This window comes from Giraffa tippelskirchi, chromosome 1, assembly GCF_054371585.1.
Source record: "Giraffa tippelskirchi isolate mGirTip1 chromosome 1, T2T-mGirTip1v1.2.pri, whole genome shotgun sequence".
NCBI lineage: Eukaryota > Metazoa > Chordata > Mammalia > Artiodactyla > Giraffidae > Giraffa > Giraffa tippelskirchi.
Window position 1 is genome coordinate 210,111,905 of NC_137275.1, and position 25,175 is coordinate 210,137,079.

Consider the following 25,175-nt stretch of genomic DNA (forward strand, 5'->3'; position numbering starts at 1 on the left):
AGAATGATGTTTTGGTCATAAGTTTGAATTATGATTACAATATTGACAGCAAATGATAAAGCTATAGCTACCAGGATATCTACCTATATATCAGGCACTATCATAGGTGTTTTATGATTTACTCTCAGATCATCCTCACATGTTCCCTGTGGGTTAGATATTCTCACTCGCAGTTAGATACGAGGAATCTAAAGCTCAGAAAAGTGAAGTAACTTGCTCAGAGTTCTCTGGCCATTAGTGATAGGGCCAAGATTTAACTTTAGACCTGTTGGATTCTTAAGCCCAAATGCTTCTGTCTAAGAGTTAATAGGTTCAATGAGTTAATACATGTAGTAATGCATTTAGAACAGTACCTGGCACATAGTAAGTACTGTATAAGTATTAGCCACAGTTGCAACTGTCATTACCATATTATTATTCTTTTACTATTACTACTCATGTTGCACTGGTAAAAGCATAGGACATTCAACACAGTGTTAACTTGTATTAGTTACTCTGGGTAAGCATTTTTTCCCAGGTCTCATATTTCTTCCATCTTTAGTTCTTAGTCTAAACTTGTACTTTCACCTAAAATCTAAATTCTCTTCTTAAGTATTGTCTAGATTTTTAATATTTATTTTTCTTCTCCAAGTTCCAATCACCAGTGATACAAGGTGATGAATAAATATATTAACCTTGCCTCCAGATGTGAAATTTTCATTCCACAGCTTTATAGTTCTTATAGATGCTGCCCAGATTCCTCTGGATTATTTCTTTCCTTCACATCTGAATCAACTAATGAGGTGGAGTCCAGAAGTTTAAGAGGCAATAATAATGGTAATAATAAAAATTAACTTATATTGAATATTTACTGTGTTCTAGGCACTATGCCAAGTTTTTATATGCATCATCTCATTTAACCCTCACCACAAATTTATAAGGGAGGTTTACTGTCACCCTCATTTTATGGGTAAGGAAATTAAGGCAGAGCTAAGACTCAGATTTGGGCCATCTCACTTCAGAGCCTGTATTCCAACCCTCATACAATACACTGTCACTACAATCTCAGTCATATTAATACTCTCTCTGTGAAAAGAGCCCTTCTGTTTATTGACATTATCAGAATATTACAGCTACCTCTGTATCCTCTGATAGGAAATTTACTACTTCGGGGCTAACTGTGGGTTCCTTAGACCTTCTGTTATATGCAGCTTCTGCTTATTGTATAGATCTTCAAAAAAATTGGATTTGTCCTCTGTGGGACTAGACTTATCCAAGTGTGACTCCTATATAATTTAACATTTCATTTCTGAAGAATTTATTTGCTAACTGCTCTGTGCCAAGGATTCTGATGTTAATATAACTTAGTTTCAAGAATCTCATACTCTAGACCGTGAAACAAATATTAAAGTACTCTATCGGCAGAACATGATTTAAATAGGTGTCATGTATAGTTGAGATACAGATTAACTCTATCTAGAATTAATGACAAGGAAGTGTGACATAAAATATAGAGAAGTTTGTTAGATAGACTTGGGAGGAATATGGAGAAGGGTCTAATAATAGGTTTATTTAACTTTTTATATTTAGATTGTTTCCATTTTTATTACTAAAAAATTCTGTGAGCATCTTTGTACATTAAGTGAAAGTTTTAGTAGGGATTGTTTCTTTGAATAGATTCCCAGAAATGGAATTATTATTATTGTTTGATTGTGCTGTTTGAGAAATAGAGGAGTAATTGGACAATCTTCTGATAACAGTAAAAGTACAAGATTTTACCCTCAGTGTTTTGTTTTATCCTTTGACTCTTTTAAGGCACTTTGCAGATCTACAGGCCTTCTCAGTCGTCTTTGTCAGCACGCTTTATTCTCCCTGCCTTTTTTTCCCCTATTTTTAAAAAGTAGACAGCTAATTTTGTGATAATTTTAGATTCACAGAAAAGAAAATAATATAATGAGTTTCTGGATACAGTCACCCAGTTTACCTTAATGTTAACATATTGTTATCATGGTACTTTTGTCAAAACCATGAAACCAGCCTTGGTGCATTACAGTTAACTAAACATTATCTGTTCTTCACCAGTTTTTCTACTAATGTCCTTTTTCTGCTCTGGGATCTAATCTAAGATCCCACATTGCATTTAGACCCCAGCCTTTTGAAGCTTGATTTGGTCCAAGATTTTAAGTATGTCACTAGTTATTAGACATCATTCCATGTCCCAATTCTGCTATGCGAGGTTATTGAGTTGCCTCCATTTTGAAGTTGCTCCTCAGTTCCTCTAAATGGAAATAAGTCTCCTCTTCCTCTGAATTTCCATAGATTTTTCTTTTCTATTTACCTCTCTTACACTGTATTTGGGTACTTTTGCTGATTTATCTGTCCTTTCTGAGTTATAGGTAAAATCAGTCCTGATAAATCTATCAGGCTGAGTGAGACCTGAGCATTGCTGGAAACTAATATAAGATCCTCTCAAACACAGTCTATAGTGTTTCCTTAAGATGTAAGGATGACCCTAGATTGATGACTTGGTCTAACCTAGCACCTTTGGAGAATTAAAGCCATGAAGTTGTTACCTCAGTTATTTTTAGTCACTGCTTCAAAGAAGTGAAAGTGGTATTGGTTGTTGAATCCCCACTCATAGGCTCTCTCAGTCATAGATTGATAACTATGCTTCCATAGTTTTAGCTCTCAAAAAACACATTTGTCTTTTGAGTACTTACAGCTGTGAAGCTAAAAAGACAGATTTGAATAATTTCTTTAAATGAGTGCATTTAAAACATTAGCTTTTCTAAAAATGATGTCATATTTCCTACTCTATTTATACCTTCATATTTTACAACATTTAGATTATATTTAGGCCTCCTTAATTAACCTCCATACCATCAAGGGGGGAACACTGAATGCATATTGTACGGTAATTGTATTCTTATACACTATATAGAAGTGGCAGTTCTTTGTGTTTTTTAAGAGAAGATTACCTCATAATGAACAAATAGTCAGCTTTTTACTTATGTGAAATAAATTTTGTTTTTAAGACATATTTTGTTGTTTGAATATATAAGAAACTCTATAAGGTAGTAGTCTAAGAGAAATGAAAACAAATTTTCGTTAAAATTTTAAAGTGTTCATAGCAGTTTTATTCATGGTAGCCAAAAAATGAAAATAATCCAAATGCCCATCTTTTGGTGACCAAATAAACAAGTTATGGTATGTTCAAACAATGGAATTCTGCTTAGCAACAGAGAGGAATTACTGATACATGGAGTAACATGGATGAATCTCCAAAACCTTATGTTAAGTGGAAGAAGTCAGATAGGCAGAATATGTACTACGTACCTGCATTTATTTGAAATTGTAAAGCAGGCAAAAGCAGTCAAGAATGTAAAAAGGTCATTGATCACCAGGGGCCAGGGTGGGTTGACTGTATGCCTGCCACAGAAGCACAGAGAGCTTTAGGGAAGCAGAGTGGTAGAAATGTTTTATATCTTGATTATTTTAGTGGTAACCCAGGTATATATTATCTGTCAAAACTTGAAATGGGTGCTTTTCATTGTGTGTAAATTGCACCTTGAAAAACTGATTTAAAAGATAGAAAAAGAAAAAAAAAAAAAACCTATGACTTAGAAAATTGGTGCTAAGAGAAAAGAGCCCAAGATCACAGGTTGAAACAAGAGGATATCTGGGACCAGAAGCCATGAATTTGATCAAGGCAGACCTAATTGCAATGATAAACTTGGAGCCTTTTGCATCTGCTTGGACAAATGAGATAATCTGAGATCAAAATAAAAGAAGCCTTTTATATGTTTAGTATGAAATTTGAAATCATAACTTAATCTCCTTTTTTCATTATCTATTATATCCAAAAAGGAATACTATACAAATTGTCTCAGACAAAGCAAGCACAACTGGAGTCTAATTACTTGTTGATGAGCTAAAGATATAGTTTTTTAAAGTTATGCAGTAGAAATAAAAATGTTCAGAGGCTTTGTCCTGTGACCTTAAAGAAAAGTTTTGTGCATGCTTTAAATGAATAGTTTTTGATATGGTCGTTATGCATGTGCATTCAGGTGTTAAATGATACAAGCTTTAATTTGTTTACTCATTGGTGATATAAATTTCTTCTAGTTCTCTAGTTTAGTTCTGTCCTATGGAGACTGCATAGGAGAGTTTGCCAACAGAATAGATAGAATCACTCAATTCACAGTGGAAGTCATTGGAAAACACAAGGTTCAATGGGTAGAATTTTATCTTATAAAATATGTATATGCTATATATGTATTCTTTATATGTTAGAAGTTTGGGATAGGATTGGTGTATGGGATCAGTAAAAACTTCAGAAACACTATGTTCTAGCCCAGTTTCTGAAAAGTTTGTTAGCTGTATCTCTGTTATGTCTTTTGCTTCTGTATTATCTGTAGCAGGATTGTAAGGAGTTTAGTGGAAGAGATGGTTTAAAAAATACTAGTCAGCATGCTGTAACTTTGGTTTTCAAGAGTTGATTCTTAGAAATGCTTAGAAAACTATGGGCAGAATCAATGCTAACGACATGACGAATGTGGCAGAGTAATTTTCACTTTGTCATATTCCCTTTACTTTAAATATTACTGATGGATATATCTAAAACACATAGCTGAGCTAAAAGAGAATGGAGTAAATAATGAAAAAGCACTATTTAAAGAGAATTTCTAAATTAAAGACAGATAAGCAGGATAAATTGAAGAAAGTGGGGAAAACCACTAGACCATTCAGGTATGACCTAAATCAAATCCCTTATGATTATACAGTGGAAGTGACGAATAGATTTAAGGGACTAGATCTGATAGAGTGCCTGATGAACTATGGACGGAGGTTTGTAACATTGTACAGGAAACAGGGAGCAAGACCATCCCCAAGAAAAAGAAATGCAAAAAAGCAAAATGGCTGTCAGAGGAGGCCTTACGAATAGCTGTGAAAAACAAAGGAGAAAAGGAAAGATATACCCATTTGAATGCAGAGTTCCAAAGAAAAGCAAGGAGAGATAAGAAAGCCTTCCTTAGTGATCAGTACAAAAAAAATAGAGGAAAATAATAGAATGGGAAAGACTAGAGATTTCTTCAAGAAAATTAGAGATACCAAGGAAATGTTTCATGCAAAGATGGGCTCAATAAAGGACAGAAATGGTAGGGACCTAACAGAAGCAGAAGATGTTAAGAAAAGGTGGCAAGAATACACAGAAGAACTGTACAAAAAAGATCTTCAGGACCCAGATAATCACGATGGTGTGATCACTCACCTAGAGCCAGACATCCTGGAATGTGAAGTCAAGAGGGCTTGGGGAAGCATCACTACGAACAAAGCTAGTGGAGGTGATGGAATTCCAGTTGAGTTATTTCAAATCCTAAAAGATGATGTTGTGAAAGTGCTGCACTCAATATGCCAGTAAATCTGGAAAACTCAGCAGTGGCCACAGGACTGGAAAAGGTCAGTTTTCATTCCAACCCAAAGAAAGGCAATGCCAAAGAATGCTCAAACTACCACACAATTGTACTCATCTCACACACTAGCAAGTGATGCTCAAAATTCTCCAAGCCTGGCTTCAGTAGTATGTGAACCATGAACTTCCAGATGTTCAAGCTGGTTTTAGAAAAGACAGAGGAACCAGAGATCAAATTGCCAACATCTGCTGGATCATTGAAAAAGCAAGAGAGTTCCAGAAAAACATCTATTTCTGCTTTATTGACTATGCCAAAGCTTTTGACTGTGTGGATCACAATAAACTGTGGAAAATTCTGAAAGAGATGGGAATACCAGACCACCTGACCTGCCTCTTGAGAAACCTGTATGCAGGTCAGGAAGCAACACTTAGAACTGGACATGGAACAACAGACTGGTTCCAAATAGGAAAAGGAGTACATCAAAGCTGTATGTTGTCACCCTGCTTATTTAACTTATATGCAGAGTACATCATGAGAAACGCTGGGCTGGATGAAGCACAAGCTGGAATCAGGATTGCTGGGAGAAATATCAGTAACCTCAGATATGCAGATGACACCATCCTTATGGCAGAAAGTAAAAAAGAACTAAAGAGCCTCTTGATGAAAGTGAAAGAGGAGAGTGAAAAAGTTGGCTTAAAGCTCAACATTCAGAAAACTAAGATCATGGCATCCGGTCCCATCGCTTCATGGCAAATAGATGGGGAAACAGTGGAAACAGTGGCTGACTTTATTTTGGGGGGCTCCAGAATCACTGCAGATGGTGACTGCAGCCATGAAATTAAAAAACGCTTACTCCTTGGAAGGAAAGTTATGACCAACCTAGATAGCATATTAAAAAGCAGAGACATTACTTTGCCAACAAAGGTCCGTCTAGTCAAGGCTGTGGTTTTTCCAGTAGTCATGTATGGATGTGAGAGTTGTACTATAAAGAAAGCTGAGTGCCAAAGAATTGATGCTTTTGAACTGTGGTGTTGGAGAAGACTCTTGAGAGTCCCTTGGACTGCAAGAAGATCCAACCGTCCATCCTAAAGGAGATCAGTCCTGGGTGTTCATTGGAAGGACTGATGTTGAAGCTGAAACTCCAATACTTTGGCCACCTGATGCGAAGAGCTGACTCATTTGAAAAGACCCTGATGCTGGGAAAGATTGAAGGCAGGAGGAGAAAAGGATGACAGAGGATGAGATGGTTGGATGGCATCATCGACTCAATGGACATGAGTTTGGGTAGACTCTGGGAGTTGGTGATGGACAGGGAGGCCTGGCGTGCTGCAGTTCATGGGGTCGTAAAGAGTTGAACATGACTGAGTGACTGAACTTAACTGACCTGAAGCAGGATAAATAATAAATCTACATCTGGATACTTCTTAAATAAATAATAATATCCAAATCAAAAAATTTTACAGGTTACCAGAGACAATGGATTGCTCATAGAAGAAAAGCAAATATACCTCAGCAGTAATAGAACACAGAAGATAATGGAGTAACATCTTCCAAAAGTTGGGGAGAAATAACTCTCAACTAAGAATGTTATGTACACTTAAAGCTAGTACTCAAGAGGGAGGTCATGATAAAGGCATTTGCATATGTACAAAGACTAAGAAAGTTTATTTTTCACACATCTACGTTAAAACTCTATTAAAGAACCCAGAAGGAAGAGTTGATATAAATGAAATAACGGTGGCCAGAGAAATGGATAAAACATGTCAGTAAATTTGTTAGCTCTTGTCTGGTTTACAAAAAAAAAAAGAAGACTATGTTAAAAATAAGTTGAGGAGGAGATTTGTTACATTTTCAAGGAATAAGTATCCTAAGTCCGGTGTTAAGGAAGAGGATAAAGATTCTGCATACATTTAGTCTTTATTAGAAAATTTTGTAGTGTTACATTTGTTGAGAAATAAACAGTAAATATTACAGACATTAATTACTACTGGATAGAAGTATTATTTAACACTTCCAGACAAGCAGAACAAAAGATAATTTATAAACCTTTACCAATCCAAATGAAAGTAGGAAAGGTGGGGCAAAGAAAAAGTATAGTAAACTGAAAACATGTAAAAATAAGCATAAAATAGTCAGCATTGTTACATATGTGTTACATACTATTCTGTGCACTTTACATTTATATATTCAGTTCAGTTCAGTCACTCAGTCTTGTCTGACTCTTGGCGATCCCGTGAACCACAGCACTCCAGGCCTCCCTGTCCATCACCAACTCCCGGAGTCCACCCAAACCCATGTCCATGGAGTTGGTGATGCCATCTAACCATCTCATCCTCTGTCGTCCCCTTCTCCTCCTGCCCTCAATCTTTCCCAGCATCAGGGTCTTATATATTCATTCTATGTTAGTATCTCTCTGAGTTACTGCTAGTACCCTCATTTTATAAATGAGGTTAAAGCACAAAGAGATTGGCCAAGGTCACACAACTGATAACTGGTGAAGCCAGGGCATGAAATCAGACAATCTAGCTATAGAGTTCAAAAGATGTCCAACCACATAATTTATTACAGTAAATATTCACAGATTAAGCTAACCTATAAAAAGATAAAGATCATCAAATAAGATAGAAAACAGCATTTGCTATAAAATGCTTGGAAAAAGCAAAATTAAAGCAAAACCACACAACACAGAAAGCTTGAAAATTACAGGGATGGAAAAGATATACCCCAGTATTATTAACCAAGGAAAATTGTACTGTAATTTTAATATCAGACAAAGTAGAATTTTATTGAAGGGAATGTTAAAGGATGTTAAAGGATTAAAAGGCCTGCTACATAATTTTACAAAGGAATAGTCCACCAAGAAGAAATAATATTCATGACCTTTATGACTGCAACAATATACCTTTGAAATATATAAATTGAAAACTGATGAAATTACGATGAATATTTGACATGTCCACAATTATGGTGGGAGATTTTGGTAATACTTTTATTTTAAAAACTGCTCTTTCAAGCAAAAATGTCAGTAAAAATATTGAAGTGAAGTGAAAGTCGTGTCCGACTCTTTGTGACCCCATGGACTATAGCCTGCCAGACTGCTCTGTCTATAGAATTCTCCAGGCCAGAATACTGGACTGGGTAGCTGTTCCCTTCTCCAGGGGATCTTTCCAACCCAGGGATCGAACCTAGGTCTCCCACATAGCAGGCGGATTCTTTACCATCTGAGCCACCAGGGAAGCCCAAAAATATTGAAGATACGGACAAAATCAACAAGCTTGATCTATTTGATGTATTGATGTATAAAAGTCTTCATCCAGCAAATGGTGAATACACTTTCTTATCCACTATAAATGGAGCATTTACACAAGTTGATTAATGTACTACATATCAAAACTTGTAGAATGCAGTTAAAAGGATAGAGGTAAACTTGTAGCCTTGAAAACAGTAAGTATGAAAGAATAGATTTTAAAAAATAAAGCTACCAACTGAAGAAATTAAAAGAACAGCACAGTCAGCCAAAGGAAAGTGAAGAAAGGAAACTTAGAGAAGAAATTAATGAAATAAAAAACAGTAGCAAAGACTAACAAATCAAAATGCTAGTTCTTAAATTATAAAAGGTAAAATTAAAGACAATATTCAGTACTCAAACCCTAGATGTCTGGCTTTAGAGTTTATGCTCTCAACTTTGTTACACTGACTGAAAAGAAAATCTGTAGACTACTAAGACAAGTCTCAAGTGTGATAATTAGGTAAAATGTGAAAAATGTTAAAATTTTCTGGAAATAATATCAATATCAACTCAGAAGATCTAAATAACTTATACTCATTAATGAAATTGAATTGCTAATTAAAAATCCTCCTTTTCTTTTCTTTTCCCTACCAAAGACTTAGAAAATCTGTAGGAAACTTTTACAATGCCTTCATAGTATAGATTATTCCGTATATTAAATAACTTATTTTGGGAAAAAGAATAACTTACTTTAATGCATTCATTTTGACTAATAGCAAAACTGAACTTGAACAGTACCAAAAAAAAATTTTAAGGGAAATTACTGTCTTAGTGAACACAGAGAAAAATATCCTAAATGAAATGCAAAAGAATAGAATTTTGTAGTGTGTGTGTATTAGTGTAATTCTCAACACTTGAAGATTAAAGGAATAAAAAAGTACATGATTATTTCAATAGATGACATTAAAAACATTTGATGTATTTCATAATTAGCAATAACAATAATAAAAGACCTTTTAGTAAACTTGGAATAAAAGGAATCTGAAATTTCTTTAAACCTGGTAAAGGGAATATACCAAAGACCTAAAGTGAGCAATAGTATTTAATGTTAAAACTTCAGAAGTGCTTGTCTCTTTTCTTAATCACTAATTAATTTTTAATTAAATTTATTTTTTTAATTGAAGGGAAATTGCTTTACAATACTGTGTTGGTTTCTGTCATACAACCATGTGAATCAGCCATAATTATACATATATCCCCTTGCTCTTGAGCCTCCCCCCTCCCATCACCCCACCCACCTAGGTCATCATAGAGTGCCAGGCTGGGCTCCCTGTGTTACATAGCAACTTCTCACCAGCAGTCTATTTTACATGATAGTGTATATATGCCTTTGGCTACTTCCTCCATTCATCCCACCCTCTCCTTCCCCCGCTGTGTCCGCAAGTCTGTTCCCTACATCTGTGTCTCCATTCCTTCCCTCCAAATAGCTTCATCAGTACTATTTTTCTAGATTCTATATATATGCGTTAATACACAATATTTGTTTCTTTCTGACTTACTTCACTTTGTATAATAGGCTCTAGGTTTCTAGGCTTCTAGGTTCAGAAGCCCTTCTCTTAAAATCAGAAATAAAACGTAAGAATGCGTGCTGTCTCTGCTTTTATTAAGCAGTATGCTGGAGGGCTTAGGCACTGCAGTTACACAAGAAAAAGACATTAAGAGTTAAAAGAGGAGACAGAATTGGTAATGGAATGTTTTGCAAGAAATTCTTGTTTAAAAAAAAGGCTTTGCTATTCCAACTCTAGAGTTTAATGCAAACTTAAGTTTAAAAAAGTCAGATTCAGTTGTAATAGATGGTGTCTCTCTTTCTCACTTAGCCTAGCTAACTAACAACAGTAAAAAGTGTTTGTCACTTAGCTATTATGTTTATAGGTTGTACAATTGATGAAATTAGTTTATCCAGACACCAATAAGTAGTTTTACAGATTTTAAGGATGTCTGTGAGGGAAAAAATGATCTATTCCAACTAAATTCTAGCTACTGTTTTTTGCAAAACTAAAATGAAGTAAAAGTGGTATGAAATAGAAAATTAATAGATTTTTTGTGTGTGATGAGATGCCTTGAACTTACATTCTGATTGGGACTTGCTTAGTCTGAATTAAATCTGTTCACATTTTGGATCCTATCTCAGAGCTTTAAAGTAAAAACTGCTTAGGAGAACTTAATCTGGGCTTTAAAAGCTAAAATAACATTGACTGTATTATAGTCTTAGTTATTATTCACTGATAACCTGGACAGAGTGTGCTGTTCTGAGTCACTTACCACCCCACCCCCACAACTTCCTCTCCACAATCCCATTTTACAGTCAGTTTTTACATTTTATGGTTTGTTTACCTTCCCTCTTCTCCTAGGAAGCTGGAATTTTCTTTTTGCTGAAAGGCTTAAAAATTATCTGGTGAAAAGAAAACCACAGTTTTAGGGATGTTTCTATTTAGGAACAAAAATTAACATTTGAGTTAAATTGTCTTTGAGTAATTTTAAGATTCTTTATATGTTTTAAATGTTTTGTTTTTGTTTGTAAATCTTTCATTGTTCAGTGAAAGCTTTGAACATTTTATTTTATGAAAGCTTTTATAAAATTTGTAGTATTCTCACCCACCCTGTCATCCTGGTTTTTCATTCTTTTCAGTTCAGTTCAGTTCAGCCACTCAATCGTGTCCAACTGTTTGCGACCCCGTGGACTGCAGCACACCAGGGATCTAAATGGGACGTTTTTTCGTTCTTTTCATTCTTGTACCTCTTTCCTAAAACTGTAAAGGATAAAATTTAAGAGAGACGTTTCCTGGCCTGTTTTACTATAGACCATGATTTCTGCTTCATTTCAACTTCAGTGTGTCAACTTGATAAGATGCGACAGGTGGACATTCTGCTGACCAGCATCTGACTGGGGACGGTAGAGGCTGATGATGGATGGTTATATCTCATGGCAAAATAAGCAATTCCATGAATATGAGTGTGCAGAGTAAAATTGGGACCAGCAGATGGTGGAACTATGCTGTATCCTATTTCTTCCTCAGCATTGAAATTTGCTGTGGCCTTTTCATAGAAGCCAGCTGGGATTGTCTATTAACTGCCAGCACCTATTGGTTTGGGTAGAAGGGACTTGTTGCTTTCTTTAGAATTGCTCTGCCTGTCATTTTCATCTGTGGCTTTAAGTTCATCTGGTAGTAAAACATGATATTGAGAAACAAAATATATGAGAACTGACCTTTCCTTGAAGAACGTCCCCGTTAGATCCCTTTTTCTATAATATGATTACACTTTGAATCTGTTTTTCTCTGTTCCTTTTTTATTTAATCCTCTGATATTTTAAATTTCTTTCATCTCTGCTATTGGTACTTCAAATCTTATTACGAAAGGTTCTTACCATGTTGTGAAGGAAAGAAATATTTCTCAGAAAGCAACAACACAGAAATATTTCTCAGAAAGCAGCAACACAGTCTATAATATAAACTATATAGTCTTAAATCTAGCAAACCTGCTAGTTTTAGTGTTCCATTTGTAATACAGAGCTTTTTACTGATCCAAAATACCTTAAGAAACGTGTTTTAGTAACAAAACTTACTAATTGAAATAATTCTGCTATGAGTTGAATTAAATTCATTATAACATATTCCTTGGGCTAGCTTAGAGAGATTCGTTTGCATTTGAGATGAAAGAAAGAAAGGAGAAAGAGGTGGGGGGAGGGTGGGTTCTTGTGAGGAATGGAAGCAAGGAAGACGCCTGGGAGAGCATCTTGGAGTCATGCCTCTCTTTTTCCCTGAAAAGTCCATGCTGTGAAGGAAGAGAAGATTCACCTTACACGGATGCTGCTTATTTTAGTGTTCCTTAGTTAGGTTCCTTTAGTAGCAGTTTGAATTTGATAGAGATTTAATGATGTGCAACCTACTAAAAATAGAAAGAAAAAAGTTTGAGACTAAGAATAGAAATTAAAAAGGGCAGGTGATAAAAGTTTGAGACTAAGAATAGAAATTAAAAAGGGCAGGTGATAAAAGGCAGAGCAGGAAGAAGGTGTTTTGTATAACTGTTTTTTTTTTTTTAAGAGAATTATTGTTGAAATACAGAACATCCAAGCATAAGATCTCTATTCCTGCATCTGAGGAGGGCGTGGGGAGAAGCTTTGCTTAAAAAGCCAATATATATTGGGTCTTACCATGTTTACATATTGTGGTATGAAATTCTCACTATTGTACAAGTTAGAAAAAGAGTTTAAGAAATACTCTGACTGATCCCGGGAATGTCTTCTTAAGCTGTCTAGGGTTATTAAAAGCCATCTAGGAGCACAGTGAAACCCAGGACAGAAATTAACTTGACCTCTCACAGAGACACAGTATTTGTGACACTGTTGTTGGAAAATGTCATATATCGCCAGGATTGATTCAGGTTCTCTGGCTAACTAGGAAGGTTTTGTTTCCTCTCTCACTTGCTACATGTGCCTCCCTCGATGTATACAAATTTCAAATACTAGAAATATATTAAAAAAGAATATTTATGTATTTAAGGAATTGTCACGGCCAAACCCAAACACTTCCCCAGGGTTTTCCAGACTCTTATCATTTGCCTCCATCTTTTGGCAACTTTTTGCTTTAACTGCAGTCTCAGACAGGCTCTCCCTGCTAACAACAAAGATGGCCACCAGCACTTCTCAGCTTCCATCCCACAGCTTAGAAACCTCTGCACAAATTCCCTTCCCTGACCTAGTGACTGTAATTTACTGGTTAGGTCTGAGTCTTTTTTACCTATCTCGAGCCTAGGTGTGGAGTCAGCTGCTTTTAGACCATATGGACTGGGACTAGGGGAGTGAAATTGGGATACAGTTAACATTAGAAAAGGAAGGAAATGCTGGACAATTAACAACAAAATGTCCCCTGTGTCTGTTTCCTAAAGCTGTTTAGTGGAAGAGTCCTTTGGCCCAGAGTACACTAGCTGTGGGTTCTTTAGCTTAACTTCCGCTGTTGGATCCTAACTCCTCTCCACATTGCCTGTTTTGCCACAGATACCTGTTTCCCAAGTTTACACTGTGCTGGACTGAGTTTGTAGACACAAAGTTTCATGTGCCCTGTGAAACCATCGAATACATCGAAGCCAACTATGGTAAGACCTGGAAGATTCCTATAAAGACATGGGACTGGAAGCATTCTCCCCCCAACGTGTGGCCCAATGGAGTCTGGCCTATTTCTGAGTGGGATGAAGTTATCCAATTGTACTGAGACAGTAGGTTGAAATGGTATTAATAGAATTCCCCTCCTGCACAAAAGGGAGATGACTGTTTAAAAACATACATGTCAGACATAAGTAGGAACCAAAGAAATATGAGAAGTTTGAAGATACAGAGTCCTAACTCCTGAGCCATCTGATATAATTCTCTCGTCTGACATTTCTTAGAGTCTCCATGTGCCAGGCGCAGTGCTAGGTTACAGTGGAGAGGCAGACATGAGTGAGACAGATGCCTGCCTCTTTTCCCCCTGCCTTTGGTAAGCACCCCAGTTCCTTTGAGGGAAACCCCCTCACCCTTTGAAGAATATTCCTTATATAGAATATGATATGTTCTATAAGTGCTTTCAAAATGTTAAATAATGTTTGTACTGGAAGGTGGGCTTACCGGGTGCAGTTAAGGAAGGGTATATATACCAGTAAAAAGGAGTAACTCCTTTAAGCCTGTATGTTAGGGCTACTTTTAAGGTTGTGGAGGCTGAGTTAATAATCAAGTGGTCAGACTTCAGGTGATGTCAAGAAAAGCTGTGAGGCGATTCCTTTTACAAGCAACCTGGCGTGGAATTGATTTAGAGCATGGGGCATCATTTAAGAAAATGACAGTTTATTTCTAGTCTTGTCAAAGATATGTAAATTTCCATACACCTTCTATTTTCATATTTGAAGTGAAAAGAAGGCTTATGTGTGTGTGATGCTTCAATTTACAGCCTTTGTGAGAATATTGTCATTGACCTGATAGTACTTGTTTAACAAATCATTCAAGTGAGACTATGCTACCAGACATGATTTCAAAAGGGCTGTGATTTCATAAAACTTATTTTCCTTATTTCATTCTCAATCAATAGGTAAAATATGAGTGATTCGTGGTCACTTAATATTTTCTGAATTTATAATCCTTATAAATCCTTATAAATCCCAATTTTAATGTTAGCCATAAAATATTAATAGAAATACCTCTACTTTTTCTAAATGTACTCCTCACTGTACTTATTCATCAATTACAGTTCCATATCTTTCACTTATGGCCTATAAACCGATTTCCATGGTACGTAAACCTGCCTGTTCCCTCTCCTCTTCTAACACTACATCAGGACTCCGAAATGCACATAAGTGGCAAACCTGGCAGCTGTTCCCCACCTGAGATCATCCTGTTTGTAAAGTTTGTATCCATTCCCAGTTGTCCTATCTGTTGAATACTGGGGGGGAGTAAGAACTGAGACATCCCTACTTTACCAAGTACCGCCCACTCTGAAACCCCTGGTTTCCTTTCTCCCTTGAAGATACATCTCTGAGTGGGCTGGGATGGCTATGTCTCCCCATCTCTTCATGAGTTACTTTGATTATGTATTCTAAGTGACAGGTAAAGGGATATCAGGCACAGAAAGTATGCTGTTTTTTCTTTGACCAGGATAGGAAGCCATCTTACATTTTATCTAGGCTGCTTAGGACTACTTTCTGTACCAAACTGGCAGATTTTCCTCTAAAACTAGAGAATAATAGTAATATAAATGGAAACCAGAAGAGAGAATGGGTTGATAGTTTTCCTAAAGCAAAGTTGAGGAAAGCTACAACCTATGACCACCCCACTCCAAATTAAAAAATAACAAAAACTTTTTTTGATACATAATAACCAATGACCTTCCTCTCTCAAGATGAACTTTTAGTGCATTGTCATTGGGTCTACTCATAAATAATATAATTAAGTTTTTAGGGTTATCAGTAAACTTGTCCCCAAATGACAGGTCATTGTAATCAACTTTCTCTTTGCTAGAAATCAGCCCATAGAAATTATACCCAAATTCTAAATAGCTGAACCTTAACTTTTTTTTTTTTCCATGATCGAAAAATTTTAACAGGTAATATTAGTGTTCCTGGGCAAAATCCACCTTGTTTAGTGAGAAACGTTTGCTTAAACTTAACATCTAGAAGTACATACACTACACATTTCTACCCATTTCAGGTTGGGTTTCCCACTGTTCGGTGAGATGGGAGGGTCTTACCCACCCTCTGTTTAGGTTATTTCTTTTTATCTGTCCCTGAAGGGTTCAGAATCTAAGCTATCTTGTCCACATTGATAGAGGTTCCATATCTATTCCTCTGTACACCACTGGTTGCTCAAATACCTTTTTTTTGACTGCTTTCTGGTTTCACAGACTTCAGATCTTGGATCCTACCCTAAGTTGGCAGAATGAAAGCCCTTCCCTAAACTCTGAAGGCCAGGCTTGCTCTGATACAGATTCAGTTATACTTCATTCTGTGCTTCTTAACCATTGCACTCTGCTAAGTGTCCAGAGACCTTGGATCCACTAAATCAGCACGTCATCAGATCACTTTTCTTTCCTCACCTGCGTATTCCAACAGTAATTTTCCTAATCTGACCATTTCCATGTACAGTTTGCCTGGCTTACCAGGAGAAAACCTCTTATATTAACTTGGTAGAAGTTATACCTCCATGGATGTCCCCAGAGAGTCAAGATTGACAGTCTCTCACTTGACAATCAGGTGGCCACTCATTCCTTCTCTAAGCAGGCAGCTCTTGTCCTCTCCTCTGCTGCAACTGCTGACATCTGGATCCTGGAATAAAATGTCAATTCTCCAAATGGAACCATACTGAGAAGCTGAGCAGTGGGACAAACCCTGAAATATGACCACTAGATGGCAGAATGTGTGCCACCATGCCCCCAAACATGTTAACACTCATGTGAAAAGAGCTTGCACTTGAATTTTAAGAGCCAGAGGGACCTCACTGCAACATTTGTTTTAACCCTTTTATTTTATAGCTGAATAAATAAGCACAGAAAGGAGTGATCTGAGCAAGAAACAGTTGGGTCTCTTAACTCAAGAGTGCCATGACTCCCAGTACATGGCTGTTTCACTGATCACAGCACAGCGTCTTTTTTTGTTTTTTAATTAAAAATTTTTTTTGATTGTGTCAGGAAGATCCACTGGAGAAGGGAATGGCTACCCACTCCACTATTTTTGCCTGGAGAATTCCATGGAGAGAGGAGCCTGGCGAGCTACAGTCCATGGGATCTCAAGGAGTCAGACATGACTGAGCGACTAACTCTTAGACTCAGCATGTTGGACCTTTGTTCCCCAACCAAGGATCAAATCTGTACCCCCTGCATTGGAAGCACCAAATCTTAACCACTGGACCACCAGGGAAGTTCCACAGCACAGAATCTTTAGTCCTGCTCAACATGCTTGACCGAGAAGTTTACAGGATGTTTTTGCCATTCCCCACTTAATATCTTTCTGCTCAGATTGAGAGCCTGATGTGATAAAGGAGAAGTGTTTCTTTCTTGTCCAAAATGCTTACACTGTCTTCATACCTTTATCTAAAACATGCCTTATCTCCAAATGATGAACTAGTTCATGTTTGGAGGCATCAGCCTTTGGTCATGATATTCTTAAAACCAGGAGCACCTGATTCCCTTAGTCTCAGGATGTATCCCATTTCTACTTGCATCTTCCACTTCTCCAGGAAACCATTAGCACCAGTCTACGAAGTGCTAATTTCTGCAGACTCCTTTCTCTTCCTCTTTATTGATACTCTCTTATGGATGCAAGTAATTGAGAATAGATTGTGCTCATTTCTTTTTTCTTTGTGAACCTAAACCATGGATTCTAGCCTTATAGGCTATAAAGCTTCAAATGGCACATAGGACAGCAAAGTATTACATCGGAAAGCAGGGGTTTGTAGATTGGGGAGCAGAGCTGTATCTAGGAAACACACCTGTAGTGAATTCCCACGCTCCAGTAAACCCTCACCCACTGTCACAAGGCTAAGGCTGCCAATGTCTCTAAGTCCCTAGTTCCATCTTCTGGAAACTGAACAGTTCTTTTGTACTCCATGTTATAAATCCTCAGGGGACATTTCTCCTTCAAAACCTGGTAAGAGAAAGTGCCACATTCCCTCCTTCTAACATATAGTCATAATTTGTAAGCTTTAAAGCCTGGGAAAAATTCTAGTTTTTGATCAATCAAGAGGATTTCTCTGAAGAAATGTCCCAGCAGTTATTTCTCTTTCTTCCTCCTCTTCCTCTGTCACTAAGACCCAGGCTAGGTCACCTCTAACATGTCACTTACTGTTAGCATAAAAGGGCACACACTTTTAAATTAGGCAGGAGTTGGAGTCCCAGCTTCATTGTGTGGGATTTATGGTAGGGAACCTCATAGCTTCAGTTTCCATATGAGTGAATTGGTGAAATGATGGATATTTCTGACTTTTTTTAGTTAGGATTAAATGAAGTGTACTTAGTATCAACCTAGAATTAGGTAAATAAGAAATGTTCTGTTTCTTACTTTCAAATCCTTTTCTAATTATTCTTCAAGTGGGATGGAAGAAACTAGGGTAGGACACAGTCCCTACTCAGAAGATTGCATAACTAAATTTGCTTAGGAAAAAAAAGAATGTTTCATTATAACAAGGCGTTGAATTGTATGGTTTATGAATTCAGAGATATTACCATGGTACTTCCTTCTCTAAATTGAATAGGTATTTTCATTTTATTGGTAAAGCGCTTGTCTTCTAGGGTCTCCTTATGCTATTCCATATGCTACCTAGTTCCTAGGTCCCAAGCAGGTCACTCTCTGTACTTCCCTGTATTTGGTGTTTGCTCTGCCCTGAACTTCTGTCTCAATATTATAGCTTTTCCTGGAAGTAAACCCTCACCTCCTTGGTAGTAAATCTCTGCCCAGCCAAAATCAGGTATAAGTGATTTGGAGAGGGAGAGAATTTGGAATACTTACTTTACTTAATTTTCTGTGCCCATGAATACCTATATCAGTATTATTAAAGGGGAATTGATAATAATCATTTCCACTTTTTCCCCCCAAATTTATGTTTCTGGTTCAACTAGGCAAGAATCAACAGAGTCTGTGATGCTATTTTAAGCTGCTCCACATCAGACTGAAATCTTAATTATAGCTTATAAGTCAGACAGACCAATTCAGTGGAAATACTCTTTGTATGGAACCTGTGCTTATAAAGGAGGCAAGTATAAATTTTTTTGAGGGAAATATCTGTTTCTTTATTCTCAGAACTTATATCTTAGAATGCCTTCCTTGCCATCTCCCAACCCAACCCAATGCAGAGATTATGTTGGAACCCATGAGCCACCCAAGCTGCTATGTTTTTATGCACAATTCTCACCTTGGAGTTGAAAGGCAGTATGAGGAGAATTAGAAGTACTGTATTTTGTTCTATAAAACAATATAAACTGTCTTATGTACCATTAAAAAAATTACAGGATTTTATAGACTTATGATGACTCATTTGGAGCATGGGGAATGGTTCATGTGTTTGTTAAATAAAAATCATAAGTAGCTATTTGTGTGTCCTACATCATAACCAGAAAAATGTTAATTTTTCTAAACAAAGTGATATTTTAAATGTGAGTAAATTTCAGTGTATGCTTTGTTTAGTCGCTAAGTCATGCCCAACACTTTGGGACCCCATGGACTGTAGCCTGCCAGACTCCTCTGTCCATGGGATTCTGCAGGCAAGAATACTGGAGTGGGTTGCCATTTAGTTTACTATTTGACTTTATCTTCAGGTACAGATAGTTTGTGGTACTACTGAAAACACCTTTAATATTATTTTGATCAGAATTTGTAATATATAATCCTGTTTGGGATGGTGAATAAAATTTTTCTAATCACTTGAGATATTTTGTGTTTATTTTTAAAGCTTTCAGTAAAAATAATAGCCACTAACACTCATAAGCAATCTAGTAAAATAGTAATCTTGCCACCAGTACTGTACTTCTCAAATTAAGGTGAGATAGGTTTTATGGTTGGACCCTAATTCAGTATGAATGGTATCCTTATAAGAAAAGATTAGGATACAGACAAGCACAGAGGGAAGGTCAGGTGAAGATTTAGGGAGAGGATGGCCATCTATAAGTCAAGGAGAGAGGCCCTCAGAAGAAACCAGTCCTGCCAACACCTTGATCTAAGCCTCCAGAACTGTGAGAAAATAAATTTCTATTTTAAGCCACCTAGTCTGCTGTACTTTGTTAGGCAGCCCTAGCAAACTAATGCAGTAATCAAGGCAGAATGGTATTAAAGGGATAGACACATAGATCAATGGAGCAGAAAAAAGGAAATTAGAGACTGACATAAAAATATGCTCAACTGGAGAACAAGATGGCAGAGGAGTAGGTGGACGTGGAATACATCTCTCTCCATGGATACATCAGGAATACACCTTCAGACACAGAAGTGCATGCAGAACACCGGCTGAGAGTGGACAAGAGTACCTGACCAGCGGAAAAGAACATACAGACCCATGCAAAACTCGGTAGGACGAAGGAAGTAGGGGAAAAAACAGAAGTGTTAGTAGGATTGGACCTGCCCTTGGCGGATGGGGGAACTGAAGCAGGGGTCCAATCCCCACAACAGGGCAATTGTCTGAGTCAGAGGAGAAACATTTAAGGCTGCGAGTGAAACAGCTGATCTGTGGCAGCCTAAATGGAATGAGAATCAGACAGTCCTTGCCAAGGCCATACATACCCTGGACAGGGACGTAGATCCCCTGGAAGGCATAGTGGCTGGGAGCTGGAGTTTAGGGATTGTGGAGCAATCCCAGGGTGAGGGCTGCTGTTGACTACGGAGAGAGACGGTTTGAGGGGAATGTGAGGGAGGAGATTGTGGTGGGAAATGCCTGTGGAGGAAAGCTGGTGGCCATGGAAGCAAGGCAGTACTGCTGAGTCACACACAGAGGGTGGAGCCATCACCATAGCCTCTCTCTCCCAACACGCCAGCATTGGCAGCTGAACAATAGAAAGGCTGGCCCATCAAACGCCTGATGCACTGAACTACAGAGTAGGACCTCACCTAGGGTGCTCCTTTAACTGATGTGCTGAACTACAAAGTAGGACCCCAGCCAGGGGGCCCCTCTATGTGCCTGACACACCGAATAACAGAGAAGGACCCTAGGCAAGGGAGTAAGTGCCTGAATGGGCAGAGCTACAGAGAAAGACTGGCCAAAGAGGCCTTCTGATCGCTCGCTACAAGAGGCTCGAAAAAAGACTGATAGGGTCATAACTCCTGCAGCAGAAGCAATCTGTGAACCCGCACACTTGGCACAGCCAGGGTCCCTGCAAGCCAAGCAGCTGCACCAACTTCATGCTCAACTCTCACTGGAGCAGAGCTGCCACAAGCAAAAAAACAGTCTTGCATCTATGTGCCCAGGGTCGCTTTGGGAGTGTCTGACTGAGACCCTATAGGGCCATGTGGCCTGCCAGGCTTCTCTGTCTGGGAGAGGGATTCTCCCGGCAAGAATACTGGAGTGTATTGGCCAATACTGGTTGCCATACTTTTCTAGAGCTCTATATTTCCTGCTGCCCTACCTGCCAACTCCCCGAAATTACCTGGTGCTGCCAGAACCCCTGCAGTCCAAGCAGCTGCACCACCTCCACACCTGGCCCTCACAGGGGCAAACCCAAGTCCTCCAGGGCAGCCTCAGGAGCAAAACCTCAGTGGACAACCCACATGCAGAGGTGGAAATAAAACCATAATTGAAATCCAGGGGCAGTGTGACTAAAGAAGAAGACCCAAAACCTTCCCACCAGCTGTACAAGCTGCAGATTAAATCCACATGATCAACTGGGCAGACTCTCTGTCTATGGAATATATTAAAGGTCATTGAGAGCTCCCACTAAGGAAAACGCACTAGTTCTGATAGCTGTGGACATTGGAGGCCAAACACAGAGGAGTAGGACCAGATTACAATCTGAGCTGCCCCTACAGCAGGTCCAGAGATCAGCACAGTGTTGGAGGGCATCCTAGGGAGGTGAGGTGGACTGTGACTCCCAGCGAGGGAAAGGAGTCTGACAGCAGTGACTCAAGAAAAACATTTATTATTCTTATGTTTTGGCTTGTTCTGTAGATACTTTTGGAGTTTTTTCCTTTTCTCCCCCTCTCTGTTGTAGTTGTTGATTTTATTGGCACTATGAAATCTAATTAAGCTTTTGAGCTTTTCTTTTTTTACTTTTTTTTCTTAGTCACATTTTTTACTTTTGTTATAAATGTCTGCCTCTATGTTGGGCTTTTGCAATTCTGGGGAGTTTTCCTTTTTTATTTTTCTTTTCTCTTTTTTTTATTTTAATTTTTAATTTTTTAAACCTATTATTATTTTTTCTACATTTATTCCTTTGTTTGCTTTTCCTACTGTTCTTACCCCCTTGCAGTTAATCTTTAATATATATAAATCTTCTTTATCTACCGCTATTTAACTTTGCATATCTATTCTTTCTTTCTTTTCTTTCTTTTCATCCCTCTCAACATATTTGTTAGTTTTATTTTCATTGCTTTATTCCTCAATTGGCACCTTGCTTTAGTTTTGTTTTCCAGTTTGCTTTAGTTAGTTTTGTTCTGGTCGATACAATTTTTGGTTTCCTTTGTTCGCCAGGTCAGTCTATTGTACTTTATTTTTATTGGACTGTTTTGATTTTGCTTATGGGTGTATATGTATATGTGTATATTCAGTCACATTTTTTTATTGTTGTTATAAACCTCTGCATCTACATTGGGCTTTTACAGTTCTATGGTGTTTTCCATTTTTTTTCCTTTTTTCTTTCTTCTTTAGGGTTTTTTTTTCTTTTCTCTCTTTTATATTTTTAACTTTTAATTGTTTTAAACTTATTTTATTTTTTCTACATTTATTCCTTTGCTTGCCTTTCCTCCTGTTCTTTTCCCTTTGCAGTTAATCTTTACTGTATATAAATCTTCTTCATCTACCTCTACTTAACTTTGCATATCTATTCTTTCTTTCTTTTCTTTCTTTCCTTTCCTCTCAACATATTTGTTAGTTTTGTTTTCATTGCTTTATTCCCCACTTGGTACCTTGCTTTGGTTTTGTTTTCCACTTTGTACTTTAGTTAGTTTTGTTCTTAACTGGTAAATATAATTTTTTATTTCCTTTGTTTGCTGGGTCAATCAATTGTACTTTATTTTTGTTGGACTGTTTTGTCTTTGCTCATGGGTGGATATGTATATGTGTATATTCCATTATTATAGTTATTCTTTGCCTGATTTTGTAACAGTCATTTGTCTAGGGTTCATCTTTGGTTTCTTGTTTTTGGATATTTGTTTTAATCTCACTTAATGCCATAAAAAAACCACCTCTGGAATCTTCATTCCTGACCAGAGATCAAGCCCTGAGCCTTTGGAGTGGGAGCACTGACTCCAAGACCCTAGACTACCAGAGAATTAGCCCTAGGGAGTATCAAATAGTGAGAACTCACACAAAGGAAACCACATGAATACAAGACCCGGCATCACCCAACCACCAGTAGCACCCTGTGCAGGATGCCTCATCTAAACAACAAAAACAAAAATACAAACCAAATCATCAGCAGACAGAATTATCACCTCATTCAGCCTTGCCCTTCAGAGGAAAAACAAACAAACAGAAACTCAGCACAAATCTCACCCTATACGAAGCTTACACAAACCACTGGACCAAGCTTAGGAGGGCAGAAACAAAAAGGAAGAAAGATTTCAACCTTGAAGGCTGAAAAAAGGAGGCCTCAAACACAATAAATTAAAAAAAAAAAAAAATGAAAAGGCAGAGAGATACTACAGAAATGAAGGAACAAACTAGAAACACAGAAGTCCAAATAAATGAGGAAATAGGCAAACTCCCTGAAAAAGAATTAAGAATAATGATAGTAAAGAAGATCAAAAACCTTGAAAACAAAATGGAAAAAATGCAAGAATCAATTAACAAAGACCTAGAAGAATTAAATATTAAACATACAGGGCAAACAACACAATTACTGAAATTAAAAATACTCTAGAAGGAATTAATAGAATATCTGAAGCAGAAGAACGAATCCGTGAGCTGGAAGATAAAATGGTGGAAATAACTTCTGAAGAGCAGAATAAAGTAAAAAGAATGTAAAGAACTGAGGATACTCTCAGAGACCTCTGGGACAATATCAAACACACCAACATTAGAATTATAGGGGTCCTAGAAAAAGAAGAGAAAAAGAAAGGGTATGAGAAAATTTTTGAAGAGATTATAGTTGAAAATTTCCCCAACATGGAAAAGGAAATAGTCAATCAAGTCCAAGAGGTGCAAAGAGTCCCATACAGGATAAACCCAAGGAGAAACACGCCAAGACACAAACTGATCAGACTAACAAAGACTCAGTTCAGTTCAGTCGCTCAGTCGTGTCTGACTCTTTGCGACCCCGTGAATCCCAGCACGCTAGGCCTCCCTGTCCATCACCAACTCCCAGAGTTTACCCAAATTCATGTCCATCGAGTCGGTGATGCCATCCAGCCATCTCATCCTGTGTCGTCCCCTTCTCCTCCTGCCCCCAATCCTTCCCAGCATCAGGGTCTTTTCCAATGAGTCAACTCTTTGCATGAGGTGGCCAAAGTATTGGAGTTTCAACATTAGTCCTTCCAATGAACACCCAGGACTGATCTCCTTTAGGATGGACTGGTTGGATCTTCTTGCAGTCTAAGGGACTCTCAAGAGTCCTCTTGCAACACCACAGTTCAAAAGCATTAATTCTTCAGCACTCAGCTTTCCTTATAGTCCAACTCTCACACCCATACATGACTACTGGAAAAACCATAGCCTTGACTGGATGGACCTTTGTTGGCAAAGTAATGTCTCTGCTTTTTAATATGCTATCTAGGTTGGTCATAACTTTCCTTCCAAGGAGTGTCTTTTAATTTCATGGCTGCAATCACCATCAGCAGTGATTTTGGAGCCCAAAAAAATAAAGTCTGACACTGTTTCCACTGTTTCCCCATCTATTTCCCATGAAGTGATGGGACCAGATGCCATGATCTTAGTTTTCTGAATGTTGAGCTTTAAGCCAACTTTTTCACTCTTTCACTTTCATCAAGAGGCTTTTTAGTTCCTCTTCACTTTCTGCCATAAGGGTGATGTCATCTGCATATCTGAGGTTATTGGTATTTCTCCCAGCAATCTTGATTCCAGCTTGTGCTTCCTCCAGGCCAGCGTTTCTCATGATGTACTCTGCATATAAATTAAATAAGCAGGATAACAATATACAGCCTTGACGTACTCCTTTCCCTCTTTGGAACCAGTCTGTTGTTCCATGTCCAGTTCTAACTGTTGCTTCTTGACCTGCATACAGGTTTCTCAAGAGGCAGGTTAGGTGGTCTGGTATTCCCATCTCTTTCAGAATTTTCCACAGTTTTTTGTGATCCACACAGTCAAAGGCTTTGGCGTAGTCAATAAAGCAGAAATACATGTTTTTCTGGAGCTCTCTTGCTTTTTCAATGATCCA

General features: G+C 37.8%; 1 protein-coding gene across 24 annotated transcripts in view; it reads left to right on the forward strand.

The window, feature by feature from the left end:
- FKTN (fukutin) overlaps window positions 1–25,175 on the forward strand; it is a 122,295-nt gene that overhangs the window by 35,162 nt on the left and 61,958 nt on the right. For 5 of the 24 annotated variants that reach the window (XR_014064120.1, XR_014064107.1, XR_014064121.1 and 2 more), the window contains 2 exons: window positions 13,679–13,776; window positions 18,759–19,564. Coding sequence is in view for 12 of the 24 variants with exons in the window: in XM_081525315.1 (XP_081381441.1) it covers window positions 13,679–13,776; window positions 18,759–18,781 (121 nt within the window). In the remaining 12 variants the exon portion in view is untranslated. Of the gene's footprint in view, window positions 1–13,678; window positions 14,040–14,067; window positions 14,157–16,676; window positions 19,565–25,175 lie in introns of those variants that run through there. The other 19 variants (XR_014064115.1, XR_014064089.1, XR_014064097.1 and 16 more) reach the window with 8 other exon arrangements.